The 22,771-nt window shown below is 42.8% G+C and overlaps 1 protein-coding gene across 1 annotated transcript in view; it reads left to right on the top strand.

The window, feature by feature from the left end:
* FRAS1 (Fraser extracellular matrix complex subunit 1) overlaps nt 1-22,771 on the top strand; it is a 294,939-nt gene that overhangs the window by 130,054 nt on the left and 142,114 nt on the right. The window contains exon 28 of the mRNA XM_070949170.1: nt 16,104-16,254. Within this exon, the coding sequence (XP_070805271.1) occupies nt 16,104-16,254 (151 nt within the window). The remainder of the gene's footprint in view (nt 1-16,103; nt 16,255-22,771) is intronic.

Genomic DNA, 22,771 nt, shown 5'->3' with positions numbered 1-22,771 from the left:
TTGAGGGCTTTGATTAAGACGTCCATTAAGAGGAGCAGATGCATCCCAGAATTTTATGACACAGATATATTGTCTTGCAACGGATGTGTCTGTGCGTCTGTAGAAGTGTGAGTCAGTCATAGGACAAACTTTGGAAAAAGTGCAGAAAAGAGCAACTAAGATAATTAAAGGCCCAGAGACTAAAACATACAAAGAACAGCTGCAGGATTTGGGTTTGGCTTGTCTAGAGAATGCATCTAGGGACGCGGTGGCTCAGCGGCTAAGACGCTGAGCTTGTCGATCGAAAGGTTGGCAGTTCAGCGGTTCGAATCCCTAGTGCCGTGTAACGGGGTGAGCTCCGGTTACTTCTGCCAACCTAGAAGTTCGAAAGCACGTAAAAAATGCAAGTAGAAAAATAGAGACCACCTTTGGTGGGAAGGTAACAGCGTTCTGTGCGCCTTTGGCATTTAGTCATGCTGGCCACATGACCATGGAGATGTCTTCAGACAGCACTGATAGCATTATTCCAGTATTTGAGAGGCTGCCACAAAGAGGAGGGGCTCAATTTATTTTCCAAAGCACCAGAAGGCAATACAAGAAACAGTGGATGGAAACTAATCAAGGAGAGAAGCAACCTAGAACTAAGGAGAACTTTCCTAAGAGTGAGAACAATCAACCAGTAAAATGGCTTGTCTTCAGAAATTGTGGGAGCTTCATCACTGGAGGTTTTTAAGAAGAGACTGGACAGCTACGTGTCTGAAATGGTATAGGGTCTCCTGCTTGAACAGGGGGCTGGACTAGGTGACCTCCAAGGTCTCTTCCAGCTCTATTCTGATTGATTGATTGAACTCATCTTGGCTTGGATGCCTTCTGGATTCACGGTTGAGCTTAGAAGACCAGATAACGACCGTGACCAGGAGGGCATTCGCCCAGATACGTCTGGTGCGCCAGTTGCGTCCCTACTTGGACCGAGATGCCCTATGCACAATTACTCATGCGCTGGTCACCTCACGGATTGACTACTGCAACTCTCTCTACATGGGGCTGCCCTTGAGGACCACTCGGAGGCTTCAGCTGGTGCAAAATGCGGCCGCGCAGGTTGTGATGGGAGAATCCCGATACTCCCATGTTACACCCCTCCTGCGTGGTTTGCATTGGCTACCGGTTGCCCTCCGGGTGAGATTCAAGGTGCTGGTGTTGACCTATAAAGCCCTACATGGCTTAGGACCAGGATATTTGGCAGACCACCTACAGCCAGCAACAACATCCCATCGCCCAGTTCGCGCCCATAGAGAGGGCCTACTCAGGGTGCCGTCGGCTAGACAGTGGCGGCTGGCGGCCCCCAGGAGTAGAGCCTTCTCGGTTGGGGCGCCCACCCTCTGGAATAACTCCCCTTGGAGCTCCAACTAGCGCCTGACCTTCACATCTTCCGCCGGGAATTAAAAACTTGGCTTTTCAAATCCCTTGACCTGGTTTGATGACGGGGTTTTAAGGAGTTTTAAGGGTTTTAATGGGTTAATTTTAAATTTTCTAGATTTTAGTCTTTATTTTTATTGTAGCTTGTGTTTTATTGTTGTGAGCCGCCCTGAGTCCATTGTGAGATAGGGCGGCATATAAGTCGAATAAATAAATAAATAAATAAATGAATGAATGAATGAATGAATGAATGAATGAATGAATAGAAAACACTAACCTGGATTTGGCTTTTTATGCCCAATTCTCCATGGGTCCACATGGGTTCAATTCTCCCATCTTCCCTGCTTTGTTTTCTTGCAATGGGGCTTGTGGGAGGATTACTGTTGAATTTATCCTGGTTTAACACATCTGCTAAGGTGGCTGGATTTGTACAACACGCAAATTTGTGAATTTGCTAGAGCAAGGGTCTCCAAACCTCACACCTTTAAGACTTTTTGGACTTCAACTACGTTTGTCAGCACTCCAAGCTGCATTCACTCCAGTGCTGACATAAGAAGGAGAAGGTGGGGGGCATCTGGCAAAAGGATGCTTGACTTTTCACCGACTTATTTTCCCTGGAGATACTATCCCCTAGGAGATGGGTTGGGAGGGGGGAAATTCCTTTGAGCTGAAGTAGTAGATAACAACAGAGTGATTTGGAAGATGGCCAATGAGGCGCAGAGCAGTGGGGAAAGGAAAGGGAGGGTTTGGACCAGGAAGTCAGTGTTGGCTGCAACTGAGTCGGAGTTTCGATTGTTGTGCCTAATAAATGAAAGATTTTGATCAAGGACTATTTGTTTGAAATGCAGTTTATTTGAGACGACACCGAATCCTGACAACGTGAATTCTGGGAGTTGAAGTCCACAAGTCTTAAAGTCGCCAAGTTTAGACTTTAAATCTGTACTATAACAATGGGAGCTGTTATTCATAAATGATAGCCATGATTCTTAATCATACGCATAATAGTGTAGCATAGTCAACATTGACAAGACCTTCGCATCACCTTGTGGAGAATTAGTTATTTATCTTTCATTGATAGTGTCATACTTACGCATTAATTATCCTATTTCGATTCTGCATTCCTTTAATCCTGCAGCCCTTCTCTCCTTCGGTTTTTGAATTGGATTTCAATAGCAATTAGGTAAGAGCCCTAGCAGATGTTCTGAGTTTTGTTTTATAAGGTTTTAAAATATGATAAAACCTCTCCATTTGCCATCTTAACGTTTTTTAGCTCCTTTTGAACTACTCAGCTACTTATTTGAAGATATTGAAAGTAATGAGGTGTTTCAGACCATCCCTAGCGGGGAGTCTCAAAAGATTTCATCTTTGTTTGATTAAATGTTAAATCTTGCAGTCTATAGGAATCATTATCCCTGCCAATCAATCTTTACCACGTTACCTTTCATGAAAATAATGTTTGAGCAAGAGACATTGAAACTTGGGCTTATATTTCTTTTACATTTATCCCACAGTTTTAATAAGCTATTTATAGGTCTTTTGAAACTCCTAACAGAATATCAGAGTTGGAAGGGAGCTTGGAGGTCATCTAGTCCAACCCCCTGCTTAGGCAGGAAACCCTACACCACTTCAGACAAACGGTTATCCAAAATCTTCTTAAAAACTTCCAGTGTTGGAGCATTCACAACTTCTGGAGGCAAGTTGTTCCACTGATGAATTGTTCTCACTGTCAGGAAATTTCTCCTTAGTTCTAAGTTGCTTCTCTCCTTGATTAGTTTCCACCCATTGCTTCTTGTCCTGCACTCAGGTGCTTTGGAGAATAGCTTGACCCCTCTTCTTGGCGGCACCCGCTGAGATATTGGAAGACTGCTATCATGTCACCCCTAGTCCTTCTCTTCACTAGACTAGCCATGCCCAGTTCCTGCAACTGTTCTTTATATGTTTCAGCCTCCATCCTCCTAATCATCTTCGTTGCTCTTCTCTGCACTCTTTCTAGAGTCTCCACATCTTTTTCTTATAATGTGATGACCAAACTGGATGCAATATTCCAAATGTGATCTTAACCAAGACATTATAAAGTGGTATTTAGCAATTAGGTCAGCTGAACGTTAGCTAAACAAAAGTCAGTACGCTAAATGACAGAGAGTTCTCAGCTTCCAACAACAATTGGAATTAGCATTTCTGTCACTAAGCAGCGTAATCGTAAAGTGAGACTCATACGACCACAACTTTTAGCGATAGCAATCCTTGCAGTCCTGCTGTAACCCCTGTCTGTGGTTAAGTGGGAAGAGGCAGGAATCCCAGGGAAGCAGGTCAGCGAATGAGTGTGTGGAGAAGGGGTCAGGAAAATGGGGGGGATACCACCGAGGAGATAGAGGGGTGCTCAGGGGTGGGTTCTAAATTTTTTTACTACCGGTTCTGTGGGCGTGGCTTATTTTGTGGGCGTGGCTTGATGGTCATGTGACAATTCTTTAGGATTTAGAAGAGGTACTGGTCTACCAGGCATTTAACTGCTTGCAGAGGTGTACCGGTCTACTCATTTATTTTTGCAAGCATCAGTCTACCCATTTATTTTTGCAGGCACCGGTCTACTCTTTTATTTTTGGAGGCACTGGTCTATTCATTTATTTTTGCAGGCACTGGCCTACCCATTTATTTTTGCAGGCAAAAGTAACGTTCACTTTTCTAGCACCACCATAGCTTTGAGTGATCGCTGAACAAATGGACATAAGCCGAGGACTATCTATGTTTAACCTCTGCAAGAGTAGCCATGAAAAACTTGTACCACGAGTTACAACAGTTCGTTTAGCAGCCGTTCAAAGTTATAACAGCACTGAAAAACCTGACTGGATAACCATTTTCTAGACGGCCGTTGTAGCATTTCCCCATGATCACATGATCAAAATTCAGATGCTTGGCAACTGACTCATATTTATGACGGTTGCAATGTCCCGGGGTCGTGCGATCCCCTTTTGCAACCTTCTGACAAGCAAAGTCAATGGGGGAAGCCAGATTCACTGAACAGTCGTGTTACTAATTTGGCAATTAGAGTGATTCGCTTAACAACTGTGGCAAGAAAAGTCATACAGATGGGGCAAAACGCAACTTCACAACTGTTTCGCTTAGCAAGAGATTGTGGTTGTAAATTGAGGACTATCTGTGATTTACGGTGTGTTCAATAATATGATAGGCTTATAAGACTCTGAACAGGTTGAATTATTTTCTTTATAAAGTCAAATTTTGAAAGCACTATGCCACCAAGAAGGAACTATTTGCCATCATTGTATCTTATTCATTACCTGAATTAATAGTCTCATGGAAATTTCTTGGAAAATCTTAACAGTCTTTTGCAAAATACTGGTTCTGGGAATTTATGCAATTTTGTTTCCTTCATTTCATCTTCTGTAATTGGCTCGTTAAGCAATTCCTTTTGCTGAGCTGTAAATTTAGTGTTGTATCCAAATACTCTATAATCTTTTACAAACTTGGCATCTGTTTTCCAGTTGAGAATAGTATTTAACAAACTGATTTATCATCTCTTCCGAAGCTGAAATATAATTCTTTCTGTCCCAATCTGAAGTGATAGTTGTATTTATTTATTTTTTGGCATTTTAATGTGTTTTATTGTGAACTATTGTGAAAGCTTTGAATATTGGGTGGTTTAATTTTTTTAAAAAAACAAACGCATAGTTGATAGGCCAACAATTTGTGTGGCTCATTATTTTTCTCGAAATACTTCTGCTTAAGAAAATCCATCTTCTTCTAAGATTCATTCACTTCCAAATGATATACTTGATAATGAATTGTCTTCATTTTTGTTTCTTTATCCAGCATTAGATTCTCTTTGAATCTTGATTCCAGCTGGTTCAACTTTGTTCTTTTGTTCTTCTGAATGTTATTTGAAAGATTTCCCTCTAGAAAGATTTTTTTTTAAAAAAAAAATGATTTCTCTACCGTTTTAAGAAAATATCCTAGGGGGTTGACTGAAAAGGAACAAATTATTTTTTCAATTGTTTCTTCGAATTGCAGAATGAGATTTTTGATCCTTGGCAAATCTGAATGGTTTCTCCCCACCCCCACCCCCAAAATCTGGATAAATCTGCTTCATAAATAGATACATAGATAAATATAAACTTTCTGCTTTTTGTTGCAAATAAAGAAAAACAGAAGTTGAATTAATTTGGTAGAAGTACTTTAATTCCAATTGGCACTTCAATTTGATATCTCCTTGAACTAATAATAAAAGTGTTCAAATGCAACCTTTTCTGAGCCATTCCTGAGTGCACTTTTAGACTGGATTATAAATCTGTGTTAAAATGAACGCTGTGGTTTTTTTAAAGTGTAAATGTCTGGGGTATATCTACTGTTCAAAATGTTGTATGCGAAAGGAGGAAAAATAAGAGTGTTCTTTTAAGTCCTCATACGCCTGAGAGAAATAAAGATATAAGCAATATGTACATACCATTCAAAAGAGACAATCGACAAGCCAAAAAGGGAACAAAAAAGAACCAAAACACGTCCCATCCAGCCATCGATAACCAGCATTGATTGACTTCAAGATTAATCCTCAAATAACTCAAATAAAGACATGCGAAATAATTGGCAGCATTGTGGTGCATCCTATTCCTATTGCACAGTGGTGGAATCCTGCCGGTTTAACAACCAGTTTGGTGATTGTGTGTTTCACGTGTGTGCTGCACTTCATGTGCACCCGCACCTGATGTGCATTGACAAAACTAAACTTCCGCATTACTTCTGGGGACTAACACAGCTGAGACGCAGCAATACACTTTGCCGCGCGAATCAGCTAAGACGATAAAGGTAAGTAAAGCATGCAGGGGAGGGCGGGGGGGCCCACCTGATCGTCAGAGCGAACTGGTTCGCTCTCAGCTGATAGTTGGAGCTACGGTACGCCCAAACCGGTCTGAACCGGCTGAATCCCACCCCTGCTATTGCACGAAGTAGATTTATCCAGATTTTTTTTTGGGGGGGGGGGCACCCATTCATGTATGCTAAGGATCAAAAATCTCATTTTGCAATTCAAAAAAAACAATTGAAAAAAATAATTTGTTTTCTTTTCTGTTCTAGTCCAACCGTCTGCTCAGTTTCTTGGGAAAAAGATCCAAGTTGGAAGCTCTCTTCCATTCCCCGATTTTCTCTCTTTGCTCCTATGAGACTCAAAACACCACATTTAGGGTTTATTTAATAAAAAAACAGTGTTGTGACCTAGGCTTACTGAGTCATTACAATACACAATTAGTCCCAAACAAACCTATTTTATTGTAACAGCTGAGAATTACGTTCATTCCCAGCTGAGTCCCAATTAGTTGCAAAACAGGTCCTTCAGGATAATCACCAACCTTTATCTTCTTTGACACCCTGCCAAAGGTCTTACTTGGCAAAGCCCCACGGAGTTCAGAAACAAACAAGAGATGCTGACTAGAAACAGAATTAGCAACATTGCTTTCCTGCAAAAAGCCCAAGTGCCTTTGTTTCTCTTTTAAGCCTTATGGGAGGGGCCAATCAACTCTTGGCCTTACTCCTGAGTCATCCCTTTTGCTTTAGCTGCTCTTGCCTTCTGGCAGCTCTGCTCATGCGTGCACTAGGAACAGGCTCCTCCTGTTTTTTTGCCTCTCTGCTTCCGACTCTGGGGGCTCTGGAGTCCGCACATCACTCCCAGATGGCCTTGGCCTCATCTCTGCCTCTGACACAGAGCCCTCATCCGGGTGTTCCCCAGACTCCAGGACTGGCCCATGTTCCTCCCCAGCTCTGCAGGCTGCTGGCGGCCCACAACAACCAGATCCAAATTGTTCTGGTGAAAATCATACAGGGCTGTCAAGTTGTGGCAGTGTGATCTTGGTTACACAAAGAGCTCCAGATATGTAGCTGAGTTGTACGTGTGGATGGCCAACCCTTGTTTTAAATGCCCGTGTAAATGACTGTGAACTAGAGTCCATTCTGCACATTTGATAAAGTGGTTTTCGAGAGTTCCTTGGTGCTCTCTGAGCTTGGTTGTTTTCTTGCAGACATTTCGTTACCGAACTAGATAACGTCATCAGTGTTAGTAGGGAGTGGGATTTGCTCTCAGTTTATATTCCAGTGGCTTGCCCTGTAGGGGTGTGTTTCACTTACTTTTACTACGGGTTCGCCACACGCATGCTGTCCATACATGTGCCCGGCCTTCCGCGCATGGGCCTGGCCTCAAAAACGTGCCTAAATAGCACGACTTGGAGCTGGGGTGGGTGGACGGGTCCCGTGATCGCCGCTACCGGTTCACCTGAACTGGTGCGAACCGGCTGAATACCACCTCTGTTGCCCTGTCAATGTTGATGAGAATGGTCCTGGAGGTTCTTTGGTGGGGCTGTTTATTGTTGGCTTGTTTGGCAATTCCTTGATTGGGAGATGGTTTACTTCTTGATTGTTGGCCTGATGTTATTCTTGGTGTTAATTTATGTTCATCTTAGTGTTGATTGGTGATAAGAGGATGTTTTGGTCTTTTTCTTCCCCTTTTGCCTGGCTGATTGTCTCTTTTGCCCAGTATGTAGATGTTGTTTGTGTCTATTGTTAGCCAATTTGTCAGAGTGCCAGGCTTCCAGGAATTCTCTAGCATTTTAGATAGGACTGTCATCAAAAAATGTGGTTTTTTTAGATAAGGTTGTCCTATCTGACCTGTGACATTCTGAACAACCCCTAGGTGGCGGAAAAGAACTAGCATTTTTTTTTGTCTGTCTCGGTGGCCATCTAGTGGTCACTTGGTTCTTTTACAGTTCAGTGATGGTCGCTTTAACTGAGCTGCATGAATATTATTATTCTCAGCTGAAAACTGATGCTGTGGTAGGGATATTACTCTTTAAATTGACAGATACCCCCCTGCAGCTTTCACTTTTAGTCGGAGTTAGGCAACTACCAGCTTGGAATTTTTCTGAGGACACTCTAGTGTGAAGTAAATGTATCCTTGCTTGAAAAGTGGGACATCCTTTAACTCATACTTGTATTGCTCTGCTTAAGCCTGTTGTAGATAGAATAGCATTAATAAAATTTTGTTCTGTAAACCACCAAGGCCTTTGGGGCTTGAAATGGGATGGGGAACACAGTGGAATAGGATAGGATAGGATAGGATAGGATAGGATAGGATAGGATAGGATAGAAAATAGAATAGAAAATAGAGTAGAGTAGTATAGAATATAGAATATACCCTGTTTCCCCTAAAATAAGACATCCCATGAGAATAAGCCCAATCTGGCTTTTGAACACATGCGCTAAAATAAGCCTCCCCCCGAAAATAAGACCTCCCCAAAAATATTTAAACGCATGCACAACCGGTCCCCGCCATTTCCTCTGGTTAGGGTTAGGGAGACAGAGCTGGAAATTAGATAATACAGCAAGAGGAACACCCCAAAATAATAAGACATTCCCAAAAATAAGGCCAAGCACTTATTTTGAGGTTCAAAAAAAATATAAGACAGGGTCTTATTTTTGGGAAAACACGGTAGAATAGAAATAGAAATAGAAATAGAAAAATAGGATAGGATAGGATAGGATAGGATAGGATAGGATAGGATAGGATAGGATAGGATAGGATAGGATAGGATAGGATAGGATAGGATAAAATAGGATAGAGCTGGAAGCGACTTTGGAGATCTTCTACTTCAGCACCCTACTCAAGCAGGAGAACTAGGGGTGATAGTCACTTACCTTAGCTACTGGTTCGCAAAGGTGAGTGAGTGTGCGTGAGTGCTCTCCACCTCCACACATGCACAGGGCCTTCTGCACATGCACAGAGCATCAAAAACATCAATAAATGGGACGTGATGATGTCCGAGCAGGTGGGCAGAACCTCCCGCAGCCGCCGCTACCAGTTTGTCCAAATCGGATATACCCGGCTGAATATCAGCACTGAGGAGAACCAAACTATTTCAATTGGAAATTGGATTTGAATTGGGCCCTACTTAGAGGATGTGCCCCTGTACATAAGCAAACTGCAGAAAGACTATCGTGTAATTAAGTAGCAAAGTGTCTCACCGTGGGAGGCAGGCACATGTGTGGCGGAGCTGAGCTGGGGCGACGGCTCGCGTGCCCACAGAGAGGGCACTGCATGCAGTGGTGGGATTCAAGTAATTTAACAATCCTAATGATTTCTTCCAACAACCAGTTTGCCAAACTGCTCAGAAAGTTAACAGCCAGTTCTCCTGAAGTGGTGCGAACTGGCTGAATCCCACCACTGACTGCATGCCATCTCTGGCACACGTGCCATAGGTTCACCATCACTGGCTTAGCATTTCACAAATACCCTTTTCAGTTCTGAGAGCCATTGATTTATTGAGCCTAAATTTTGAAAAAAAACCTCCCTTTCTCTAACTAGTTCTTCAAATGAACGTGTCATTTACAAACCTTTTCTTTTTGTCTGTATTTGGTTGTCCCCAAATTTTGGAATATCGAGTGTTAAGAAGCAGAAAGAGAATAATTCACTCCCTTGTTATTTTTTTTTTTTTTCACACTGTGCAAGAATGTCAGCTATAGGTCCCATTGACTTCTAAATTGGGTTTTTCTCATACAGTATGACAGTGGTTTCATGAGACTCCTGGTGTTCTTTCTGCGTCACCATAAAACCATATTTTTTTAAAAAAAGATTGCACTGCTGAAATCTAGCATCCATTTGAATTAATCCAAGCTTTTTACAGATATTCATTGAGGAAATAAATAGTCTTTCCTTCAGATTAGTACGGTCCCCATTTTGATTCATCAAGCTTTCCCATCTCATTTAAAACAATGGGAATTCTATTAAATTCGTCATTAGAAAAACTCTTGTCTTAGCATTTAATTTTTGATTAATGTGGCTTTGTTTTTCCTGGGTGAATCAAGGGTTCTTGATTTTATTTTACTTTTTTTTACGATCTGAATAGAGATTCTTCCAATAGATTTGTGAGCATTTATTCAGAGAACTCCTGTCCTTCACTAAAGATTCCATTACATGGGTAATAAAAGCATATCATGTTTTCCTGAAAATAAGACCTAACTGGAAATTCAAATTCAAATCTTTATTGTCAATGCACAACATATGTACAATGAGAGTGGTTGAACTCCCTCAGTGCACCCTCATCAACACAATAAAACTCACAGTGAAGACAAAAGAAATCCCTAACCCAATAAATCATATTAACAAAACACCCAGTCCTATTCAGTGGTGGGTTCCTCCCGGTTTGGTCCGGTTTGGCCGAGCCGGTAGCGGTGACGATATGACGTCACCGAACTGGTTCTCCCCCCCGCCCCTCCCCCCCACCTACGTTATTCTTACCTTTTATTTGGTCCCACCCCCAATCTATTGTTGCCTCCTGAGTCCCAGCTGATGACTAGAGGGAAAAAAACTGTTTAAACTCTTGCCGCGGGGCTTCAAAGGGCTGTCCTACAGTTGATCAGTGTTAAAAGCAAACAAATGAGTCGGGTCGTAAGTGCGAGGACTGGTCGTAAGTGTGAGGACCTTCCAGAAATGACTCTGACCAGCTAGCCACGCCCACCTAGTCACATGACCTCCAAGCCACACCCACAAAATAAGCCATGCCCACAGAACCGGTAGTAAAAAAATTTCAACCTTAACAACTGTAGTGATTCACTTAACAACTGTGGCAAGAACGGTTGTAAAATGGGGCAAAACTCACTTAAGAGCCCTACTAGCACAGTGCTTAGAATGCAGTATTGCAGGCAAAATCGGTCCGCAGCCTGGAATTCGATCCTGACATGCTCAAAGTTGACTCAGTTTTGCATCCTTCCGAGCAGGGGTGAAATGCTCCCGGTTCGGACCGGATCGTCCGATCCAGTAGCAGTAGCAGCGGGTGGTTCGGAAAACCGGTAGCAAAAATCCCTGCCCCCCCCATGCCCAGCTGAGCCACACGATCAGCAGAGGCTTTTTTTTTACTTTTAAAAGCATTTTTTCTACAAACTCTTCGGCCAAAAAAATGCTTTTAAAAGTAAAAAAAAAGCCTCTGACGAGTTCAGCTGGGATCGTCAGAGGCTTTTAAAAGCATTTTTTCTACAACCTCTTAAGGTTGTAGAAAAAATGCTTTTAAAAGTAAAAAAAAAAAGTTGGCTACGCCCACCCAGTCACATTACCCCCCACCAAGCCACGCCCCCAGAACCAGTAGTAACAAATTTTAAATTTCACCACTGCTTCCGAGGTCAGTAAAATGAGCACCCAGATAGTTGGGGGCAATACACTCACATTTGTAAACTGCTGAGACAGTGCTGTAAAAACACTATGGGGTGATATGTAATTTTAATTGCTATTGCTGTTAACTATTGTCTTGCTAAGCAATGGAAATTTTGGGGCTCAATTGTGGTCATAAATCCAGGACTACCTGTATTTCCTATTCTCTTCGAATAAATATTATTTAAGCAACATATCTGCGTGTGGTTTTCTCGCAACATTTTCTCTTCCACTATGCTCTATATGTTATGTTACTCAGTTGTTTCTGAAAAGCAAACTCGTCCATTATTCCCAGATTGCTGCGCAACTGATTTAAGCAGCCTATTCCTTTTTATTTCATCGTTTTTTAATTGCTGTTGATCTCACATGTTAGGAGCCTGAGTGGCGTAGGAGGCTAATGCCTCCTACTAAGGCAGCATTTAACATCCAGCTGCCTGCAATTACTGCGAGTTCAAATCTCACCAGGCTCAAGGTTGACTCAGCCTTCCATCCTTTCTAAGGTAGGTTAAATGAGGACCCGGTTTGTGGGGGCAATAAGCTGACTTTGTATAAAATATACAAAAGTATGAAGGCATTGTAAGCCGCCCTGAGTCTCCGGAGAAGGGCGGCATATAAAAATAAATAAATAATAAAAAAAAAAATTGGAGAAAAGGTTATTGTTGTTTTTTGAACTATGGAAAAATGATGCTTTTAGGGCAGTGGTGAAATCTAAAATTTGTTACTACTGGTTCTGTAGGCGTGGCTTGGTGGTGGTGGGGTAATGTGACTGGGTGGGCGTAGCCAATTTTTTTTTTTTACTTTTAAAACCATTTTTTACATGTAAAACCATGTAAAAAGATGCTTTCAAAAGGCTCTGACGATCCCAGCTGAGTTGCCTGATCGTCAGAGGGTTTTTAAAAAACCCTCTGCCAATCAGGCAACTCAGCTGGGATCGTCAGAGCTTGGATCGTCAGAGCCATTTAAAAGGAAAAAAGCCTCTGATGATCACGCGGCTCAGCTGGGCATGAGAGGCGGGGCCAGGGATTTTTGCTACTGGTTCACCGAACTGCCCGCTGCCATTGCTACCTACTCGCCCGAGCCGATCTGAACCGGGAGCATTTCACCCCTGTTTTAGGGGAATTTTAGCTCCTAAGAACTGGGGAAGTAGCTCAGCTTAACCTTGAAATGGAACCCCTCTAGCAATTTTGTTTCCAAACACCCCAAAAATATATTGTAAAAGGAATAACAGGATATATATTTGATTACAGACAGGTACTGAAAAAACATAGACTGTGACCTTTTCAAACAATGAGCTGTAGATAAGTCTAGAAGAAAAACATTGTGAAGTCTAAGGCATTCCCCTTTTTAAAAAATTCATATATTTAGGAATATGTAAAAAAAAAGAGCAGGAAGAGCTAGGAGGTAGGGTTAAACGAGATTAATGTCCAGCATTACGTTGCAATTCAGAAGGATTTATTGCTCAACCCTATATATAAGGATCTATATATAGTCAACTAACTATGAATTAGATTTGAATGTTAGTCAACTAACATTCAAATCTGAATTGGCACCAGATAAGTCAATGGAATTTAAGGTGGGCTGGACTTGAATTGTTTGTGGCAATGTAAAGACTCTAAACTGATGACACATTTAATCCCACCATCACCCCGGATCTGCCTGGTCTTCTCCTACAAAAGTTTCCTTGATTGTTCAAAATATTTCAACTCTCTCTGATTTCTCCCTTAATACAATAAGGTAACTCTATTGTACAAGGTTGCTTTTAAGCACGATGGATTTCTGAATAGATTCCCTATTTTCTACTGAGTAAAACAATCTACTTTAATGAGCTCATTGACCTACCATCCCAAGCCTTAAAGAGCATCCAGAAATGTTCCCGATGAGCTCGTTAAGATTCCTTAGCAATTAGAAGCACAGCAAAATTAATTATAATAATAATGATCAAGGACAGAGGTTTAATGGATTTAATCTGCATCTGTGTTTTTTGCAGATTTCCACTGAGTTGTAACTTAAAATAGCCTCTTTGCTCTGGTTACCTTTCACAATGAGCTGTTGGAAAATCTCGTGGACAACTTAACTGAGTCCACAGCTAAGCCAGTTTGCTTAATTTGATTGAATAAGTCACAGAAGTACAGAGTTCAACTCTGAACCACTAGCTCTCCATCTTTGACAACGAAATGATGGAATATAGATATTTTCAAAGTATCTGGAGAGTCTCAGTCATCCAGGTCATGGTTGTCCCAAAGGTGCTTTTTCAAAAGGCAATTGGACTTTTTTTGTTTTTCCCTTCTGGAGAACTGAAGAAGTTTCTGGATGAGAAGCAAAACGTCTTCAAGCAAAAAAAAAAAAAAAAGAAAAGAAAAGAAAAGAAAAAAAAGAAAAGAAAGTCCAGTTGTCTTTTGAAAAAAACATCTTTGGGATATTTTCAAAGATTGCTGGACTCTAAGAGACCCAAAGTGGCCTTTTTATTACTTGAACTGGATCCTCAGAAGATCAAGAGCTGACCAGCAATAGAAGGTGACAGAGAAGGTGGGCATCTCCTCCTGCATTCATTTGAGTTAGATCTTTGAAGAATAATGGTGCTGTCAGGTTTTTGTGTCGTCTCAAATAAATTGCATTTCCAAACAAATGGTCTTTGATGAAATCTTTCATTTATTAAGCACGACAATCTGTCCCCTGACTTTGTTGTAGCCAACACTGACTTCCTGACCCCAAACCTTCCCTTTCCGTTCCCCAATTCTCTGCGTCTCATTGGCCATCTTCCAAATCACTCACCCCATATCTACTACTTCAGCTCCCAGGAATGTCCCCCCTCCCATCCCATCTCCTAGGGGATATTATCTTCAGGGAAAATAAGTAGGTGAAAAGTCAAGCGTCCTCTTGCCAGCTGCCCCCTCTTCTCCTCCTTATGTCAGCACTGGAACGAATGTAGTTTGGAGTGCTGACAGGTGCTTTGGGAATGGGATCTATGACAATTCGCCACAGCCAACTCTCCACGGCCAACATGCCATGGCCAATTCACTGCGGGGCACCTCTCCAAGCCAACTTGCTGGAGGACAACTCATTGCAAGACAAGATTTATACTAATATCAAAGAAATAGTGGAAAGAAAGAATGCAAAAAGAGGGACAGAATGAAATGTGAATTGCAAAAATTAAAATAATTTTTTTAATTTTTAATTTTTTAATTTTTTTTTAAAATAATTAAATTGAATTTAATTAAATTAAATAGCCCTGCAGCAAGTTGTCCCCTGGCGAGTTGGGCATGGCGAATTGTCCTGTGGCGAGTTGGCCGTGGTGAGTTGGCCGCAGTTGGTTGTGGCAAGTTGTCCCATTCCGTGGGGAATGGGTTGTAGTAACAAAAATCAGGTCCAGTTCCAAACCGAGAGAAAGACGCTGAAAATAAAATGGGAGGCCGATTGGAAAGAAGGTTTATTGATGAGCGGAACCAACAACAGCATGCAGTTCTGGGTCAGCTGACAAATTAGGTTGATGAGTGCAAGGATTTTTATACAGTTTACAGCAGGGGTGTCTAAACTCAAGGCCTATGGGCCAGATCCGACCCTCAGGGTGCTTAGATCTGGCTTACGGCGCCGCTCTGGAAACAGCAAAAGACCAGCCCATGGTGCCTCTGCCAGTGAAAATGGAGCACCGTTTTCACTGGCAGAGTGCTCGCGCCACCACAGGTGCCCCCGACACAAGTGCTCCCGAAGGTCAAACACAACTCTGATGTGGCCCTCAATGAAATCGGGTTTGACACCCCTGCTTTACAGTATTTTGTAATTTTGAGGTTTGCTTTGTGTGCTTTTATTATTTGATTGGTGGTGGGTTAATCCTATTACAGTGATGGCTAACCATTTCATCACCGAGTGCTGAAAGTGCGCGCATGAGCTTACCCATAATGCAATGCGCACACAAACACACACACACCATGCGTGACATAGGTTCGCCATCATGGTTGTATTATGTCCTAAAGGCCGTCTCTTGTCCTTCTTAATCCCATCATCTGGAGCTGAAGATGTTTTGTTCATGAATATAATTGGCCCGGATTTCTTAATGGGCACAAAATATCCGTCTCTAAAGACTTCAGGCATCTGCTGGAGGCTGTTGGGGCTGCTTTCTGCCTTTGTTCTCCTTTGGGGAAATATAAGATTCTGTCTCTTTTAATATTCCCTAAAATATTTCATTCTTGGAGGCGGGGGGGCGGGAGGGAGAGTTCCCACAGAGCGTAACGTAAAATAAAATTATAGTGCTTGTGAACTCTATCCTGCCTTCTGATTTCTTGCACCTGACAAGTTCGTAGAAACCAATGCCACTGCTAGAGCATTCAATTGGTCTCTGGGTGATGGTATAAATTGCCATCCCTTTGGAAATTCAGCCTGTGCCTTGTTTCAAGATGTCACCTTAAGATCTGTTCCACAAATACTCAAAAGACTCGGGCTATTCTTATCTTCCAACCTCGCCTCCCATTCATCGCTTCAATTTAATGACTTTATGCATTTTCGATCTTTGCAGAGCAACGGCATTCCCCGCCTGGTTATCAGCTCTACCGTCTGGGTCCCCGAGGGAGGCATGTTGCAAATCACCAAAAGAAATCTGCAAGCCGAGATGTTTGGGGCCAGTGATTCTGCGATCATCTATACAATCAGGGACAAGCCGCAGTATGGTAAGTTGGGAGGTATGGAACCAGAGGTTGTATTCAGCAGGTTCTGACCAGTTCTGGAGAACCGGTAGCAGAAATTTTGAGTAGTTCGGAGAACTGGTAAATACCGCCTCTGACTGGCCCCGCCCCCATCTATTCTCTGCCTCCCGAGTCCCAGCTGATCGGGAAAAAATGGGGATTTTGCAGTAACCTTCCCCTGGAGTCGGGAGGGAATGGAGATTTTACAGTATCCTTCCCCTGCCACGCCCACCAAGCCATGCCACGCCCGCAGAACCGGTAGTAAAAAAAATTGAATCCCACCACTGCGTGGAACCTCTTGAGTTGTTAAGTGAGTCTGGCTTCCCCTTTGACTTTGCTCGTCAGAAGATCTCAAAAGGTGATCACATGACCCCAGGACACTGCAACTGTCCCATGCTTGTTTAAAAAAAAAAAAACCCACGAGGAAGAAGAGAACTTTGCTCCTATATTAAATCCTTTGAAGGTTTGAAGAATTCTCCTGTACGGAGAATTAGTGCAGGGAAAGCGCCTCAGAGGGAGACCACAGCTGCGATATAAGGATATCTGTAAGAGGGACCTAAAGGCCCTGGGAATAGACATTAACAACTGGGAAACCTTGACCTCCGATCGTTCAGCTTGGAGGCTAAAGACGCAGCATGGCCTCCTCCAATTCGAAGAGACACTTGTTCGGCAGACCGAGGCAAAGAGGCAGTCCCGGAACCAGTGAAATCCGGGGGCTGGGCAGGGGACAGGATGTATCTGCCCTCAATGTGGAAGGGATTCTCTCTCTCGAATTGGCCTGTTTAGTCACACCAGATGCTGTTTTAGGACCTCTTTCCAGAGCACGACACTATAGTCTCTTGAGACTGAAGAATGCCAATAAATAATAATAAACTGAAGGTTTGGCAATATATACAGTGGTGGGATTCAGCTGGTTTTGTCCAGTTCGGGCGAACCGGTAGGCCCTGCCCACTCACGCGGAAGTAATGCCGTCCTATTTAGCCACCTTTTTGGAGGCCATGCGCATGTGTGGAAGGCCCGCGCACGAGCAAAGAGCATGCGTGGAAGCTGCATGGTCACATTTGCGAACTGTTAGGGAAGGTAAGTGAATCCCACCTCTGGATATATACATATACCCTTAATAGGTTAAAAAAAAAAAGAGATAGATAATTAAAGTAATGAGTTACATTGAACCATCCCTCTAAAATTGTATGCCACTCAAGCCTTTGCATAAGAGAAAGATGCTATATGCCAGGAGTGTCAAACTCGATTTCATTGAGGGCCACATCAGGGTTGTGTTTGACCTCGGGGGGCCGTGGTGGATGTGGCTGGGGTGGGCATGGCCACCTCAATGTCATTTGTGTTGGGGGCACCTGTGGTGGCCAAGTGCTAAGGGAGGACTTCCCTCAGACCCTCCCTCACTCTCATTATATCCTTCCTTCCTTCCTTCCTTCCTTCCTTCCTTCCTTCCTTCCTTCCTTCCTTCCTTCCTTCCTTCCTTCCTTCTTTCCTTCCTCCTTCCCTTCCCTTCCCTTCCCTTCCCTTCCCTTCCCTTCCCTTCCCTTCCCTTCCCTTCCCTTCCCTTCCCTCTTCATTCTCCTTTCTTCTTCCTTCCCCTCTTTCCTTATTTTTCCTTCCTTGCTCTATTCCAATCTTCCCTTCTTTTTCTTTATCTTCCCTCTTTCCCTTTCTCCTTTCCTGTCTCTTCTTGCATGCTCATATGCAAAAGGGGAAACATTTCTCCTTTTGTTTCCTTTTTAGCTTGTTTTGCTAGCCCTCTGCCAGTGAAAACGGACCCAGGGAGGTCCCACAGACTAGATCTAAGCACCTCACAGGCCGGATTCGGCCCGTGGGCCTTGTGTTTGACACCCCTGCTATATGCCATAACTTTTCTATCTCATTGCCTCTTATGTGATCAGACGCTGTCAGCCTAATTTACAGATACCCAACTCCCAGATTCTAAACTCTGACTAGGTTGTTCAAACTCAATTCTGGTGGCATCATCTTGAGACCTTGTGTAAAATGTCAAAATCTCACCAATTGCAGTGTTTCAATCGTATAATTTTTGGAAAGGAATGATGGAATTTGGAGTTCATGGGTTCAGAAAGAAGTTATGGACACAGTTTGCCTAAGGCCGTACGGCAAAGTTTTCCATGGCCAGTTCAAGATTTGCCTTTTGATGCTGCGATTGAGGAGAAAAATCCTCCCATTGCTCTTCCTGTTTTTATTGAGCTTCAAGAAGGAAATTACATCAGAGGCGGTATTCAGCCGGTTCGTGCCAGTTCGTGCGAACCGGTAGCGGAGATTGCGGGGGGGCGCCCACCTGCCCTGGCTCTATTTCATCCTATTTCGGCACGTTTTCTAGGATGGGTGAATGTGCGGAAGGCGCGCAAGCGAGCAAAGAGCATGCGCGGAAGGCGGGCACATGCGCGGAAGGCGCACGCAGCGAGCGTGCACGTGGCAAACTGGTGGTAAGAATATTAGAAACCCACTGCTGATTTACATGTATTTATTTAATTCAGTTTCAAGGTTGCCCAGCTCCTTAATAATTGTCTCGTCTGGACAATTTATAGCTGAAAGAAAGAATAGAGGGACAACTAGTAGAAGACAGCATACTAACAATTAAAAAAAAAAAAAACAATGGGAACTCTGCAACCATCCTGTCCCAAGCACTGGCAGAACCAACAAGTTTCCCAAGATTTTTCTGAACGTCATTAGGGTTGAAATTACATGAAACTCTGGGGGAAGGTTTCATAGAATCAGAGAAATCGTCCAATCCAAATTTCCTTAAAATTTGTTAGAGGATTTTGAAAGCTTTTCAGAAGCCCAGCTTAATGACGGCCTGAAGCTGGATTTGAGAATAGGTCACCATTCTGTGAGCTGCTGAGAGTCCATAGCAGTTTATAGAAAGGTAATCTGGAAAGACTATATTGCCTATAATTATAATGATAGAAAGTCCCTCCCTATATAGAAACGTATGTGTGCCCTTGTATCGCTATGTGCCTTGGAAAGGAACATTTCTTCTGCACGTTTTTCATTTAAGTCGCAAAGAACTCTTCCAGATTTAAGAAAAACAAACGAACCTTACGTGACCAGACTTTGCAGTTCCAAGGAAACGGCCTAGAAAAACAAGCATTAGACGTAATGGTATTCCATACAGGCTAAGCACTTCGGTGTTTGATGCATATTTGTTTGTAGCTGATAAAATACTTTTTGAATGCAGAGTGTGCAGAGAAGGGTGCTTTAAAAAGGGTGTTATTGAAAACATCTTTTGTATTGTCAAGAGGGGGTGATGACGGCGGTCGCTCTGCTTATTAATTTGCGTTAGAGAGATTAATGCAGACCAGGGGTGTCAAACTCGATTTCATTGAGGGCCGCATCAAGATTGTGTTTGGCCTTGGGGGGGCTAGGATGGGTGTGGCTGGGGTGGGTGTGGCCAGTTCGACGTCACTCGTGTCAGGGGCACCTTTGGTGGCCCGAGCGCTCTACCAGCGAAAATGGAGTCCCGAGCTGCGGGCTGGTCCTTCGCCGTTTCCAGGGTAGCCCTGTGGGCCAGATCTAAGCACCCCGTGGGCCGGATCCAGCCCCTGGGCCTTGAGTTTGACACCCCTGATGTAGATGACATGATGCAGGTTATCCTTGACTTAAGACCATAGTTGCAACCAGAAATTTCCATGCCGAAACAAGATAAGTGAGCTGTGCCTCATTTTACAACCTATTTTTTTTTTACTACAGATCACTGCAGTTGTTAAGTGAATCATTTAAGTTGTTCAGCGAATCTGGCTTTCCCTGTTGATTTTGCTTGTTTGAAACTCGCTGGGAAGGTCCCAAACGATGATCACATGACACCCAGGGTGCTGTGATTGTCGTAAATACCTGCCAATTGCCAAGCACCCAAATTTTGTTCATGTGACTCTGAGTAGGTTGCAGCGGTTGTAAGTGGAAAGACTGGTTGTAAGTCATTTTTTTTCAGTGCCACTGTAAGTTATCGAATGATTATCAGTAAAGGAATACCTGTATTTTATATTCAGAGAGTTGTCATTACTTGCAGGGGGAGCTTGGTGGCTCAGTGGTTAAGATATTGGGCTTAAAGTCAGAAGCTCGGGTTAGAGACCCGAGCTCCGTGTGATGGGGTGAGCTCCCTTCCTCGACTCAGTTCCTGCCAACCTAGCAGTTTGAAAGCCCGCAAATGCAAGTCGATAAATAGGTACCACTTCAGGATGGGACGGTAAAAGCCCTCCATTACATCATGCTGGCCACATGACCACAGAAATGTCTTTGGACAGCTTAATGGCCCTGAAACGGAGATGAGTACTACCCCATATAGTAAAATCTGCAGGGATTACTTGTACCTTTTCTTCTTTCTGAAGGTATAATTTCTCTGGTGGTATCTTCTCAAAGATCTATTCAGCACCAAACTGATGACAAAAACCAGAAATTATTCCTTCAGGATGGAAGAAAATAAGTTACCTCACTCCCCTCATCTTAGAAATTACCAGAAATTGATATTTGTATAATACGGTCTCTCTAGACCTAAAATTAAATCAACATTAGGGAAGCACAGAAAGCCGAAATGTTTCTGGGTAATCTTCCGTATCCATTTCTCTCATTTTCAGGCTCGCTCAATACCCAGAAGATATTTTGAAGTCTTTAGACAAGGACAATTAAGTCCATCAATAGTTTTTTCTTTTTTGTATCTTTGCCTACCTCATTTGAGTTGAGAGTGGTAGATGTTGGGTGCTAAAGTAAAATGCCCCAACTTCTTTATTGATTGGCCCTATTTATAGCCACTGCAATAGAGGAGACTTTTAGCATTTTTTGATACCTCCGTAAACCATCCAATAAAGAGTTTGCGGATGTAATAAATAAAAATCAAACTCACGGTGCAAAGCAGCACAATAAAACATTCCTTAATATGCAAATAAAACAAAATAAAGATGAGCCATCACCAGTTAACGCATCAAAAAAAATATAACAGAATCAATAAAAGGTTTGGTGATACTTCATACTCTAAATATTTTCTGAGTGAATTCTGATTTTAATGACCTATAGCAGTCATTTCTCAATCTTGGCAACTTTGAGATCTGGGGACTTTTAACTCCCAGAATTCGGTCTGACCTAAGCGTAACTCATAAAATTGTCTGCCACAATGTCCTTCCTGTCAGTGACTACTTCAGCTTCAACCACAACAATACCCAAGCAAATAATAGATACAAACTCAAGGTAAACCGTTCCAAACTTGATTGCAGAAAATATGACTTCAGCAACAGAGTGGTCAATGCCTGGAATGCATTACCTGACTCTGTGGTTTCTTCCCCAAACCTCCAAAACTTTAACCTTAACCTGTCTACTGGTGACCTCACCCCATTCCTAAGAGGTCTGTAAGGGGCGTGCATTAGCATGTGTGTGTGTGTGTGTGTGTGTGTGTGTGTGTATCAAATTTATATTTGCTGATAAAGAAATAAAGGGAGACTAGTATAGATCTATTTCAAGCTATTTAGCTCTCATCAGCTAGCCATTTCCTTACTCGGATTCGAACTTGGGCTGCCTGCATATTAGGCAGTTGTATTAACCTCTGAGACACAAGTTCTCCTCCCTTTATCAGATGACCAGGGGAGAGATTAAGTGTTTTTCTGTTGAAGCACCCAATATGGGAAGTATGCAAGTTTTGGTGTATTCGGGTCTTTTCCCGTGTAAGATTGAGAGTATCTTGGCAACGTTTCGACGAGGTCTCACTTGTCATCTTCAGGCTGGTGTCTTCGGCTTCATGCTTTTTCCTCGCACAAGCACAAGCACGAAGCCGAAGACACCAGCCTGAAGATGACGAGTGAGACCTCGTCGAAACGTTGCCAAGATACTCTCAATCTTACACGGGAAAAGACCCGAATACACCAAAACTTGCATATATATATGTATGTATGTATGTACACACACAGGTACATGTATGTATGTATGCTCATCTCCATTTCAAAGCCGAAAAGCCAGCGCTATCCGAAGACGTCTCCGTGGTCATGTGGCCGGCATGACTAAACGCCAAAGGCGCATGGAACGCTGTTACCTTCTTACCAAAGGTGGTCCCTATTTTTTTACTTGCATTTTTTACGTACTTTCGAACTGCTAGGTTGGCAGAAGATGTATGTATGCAAGTATATGTATATAGCATGTGTACTGTATATATATAGCATGTGTCTTTTGTATGTCTGTTATCTTTGTGTATGGGTAGATATATATTTTCTTTTTGAGAGCAGGCAACGGAATTTCATTTTTAATCTGTGCCAGTGTGCTCACAGTAAAACATGACATTAAAGGCTATCTTACCTTGTTGCAGACGCAGACGTGCCACTACCCGGCAACATGGAAGCGCCTCCCATTGGCTGAGACTTGACAGCTCAGCCGGCGGGAGAAATAAGCAGGCGCTATTGGCTGCTCCTTTTGACAGCTGCTATATAAATAGCAGCTGTGACTGAAAGTTGTTGATGTTGCCATTCTAGTTTGTTCTAGTTGCCTGTTAGCTATTGTTCCC

The sequence above is a fragment of the Pituophis catenifer genome, unplaced genomic scaffold, assembly GCF_029215685.1.
Source record: "Pituophis catenifer annectens isolate HBS135680 unplaced genomic scaffold, rPitCat1.0.hap2 SCAF_8, whole genome shotgun sequence".
Lineage (NCBI taxonomy): Eukaryota > Metazoa > Chordata > Lepidosauria > Squamata > Colubridae > Pituophis > Pituophis catenifer.
Note: the sequence above shows the minus strand (reverse complement) of the source record. Positions and strands in the feature narration are given on the sequence as shown.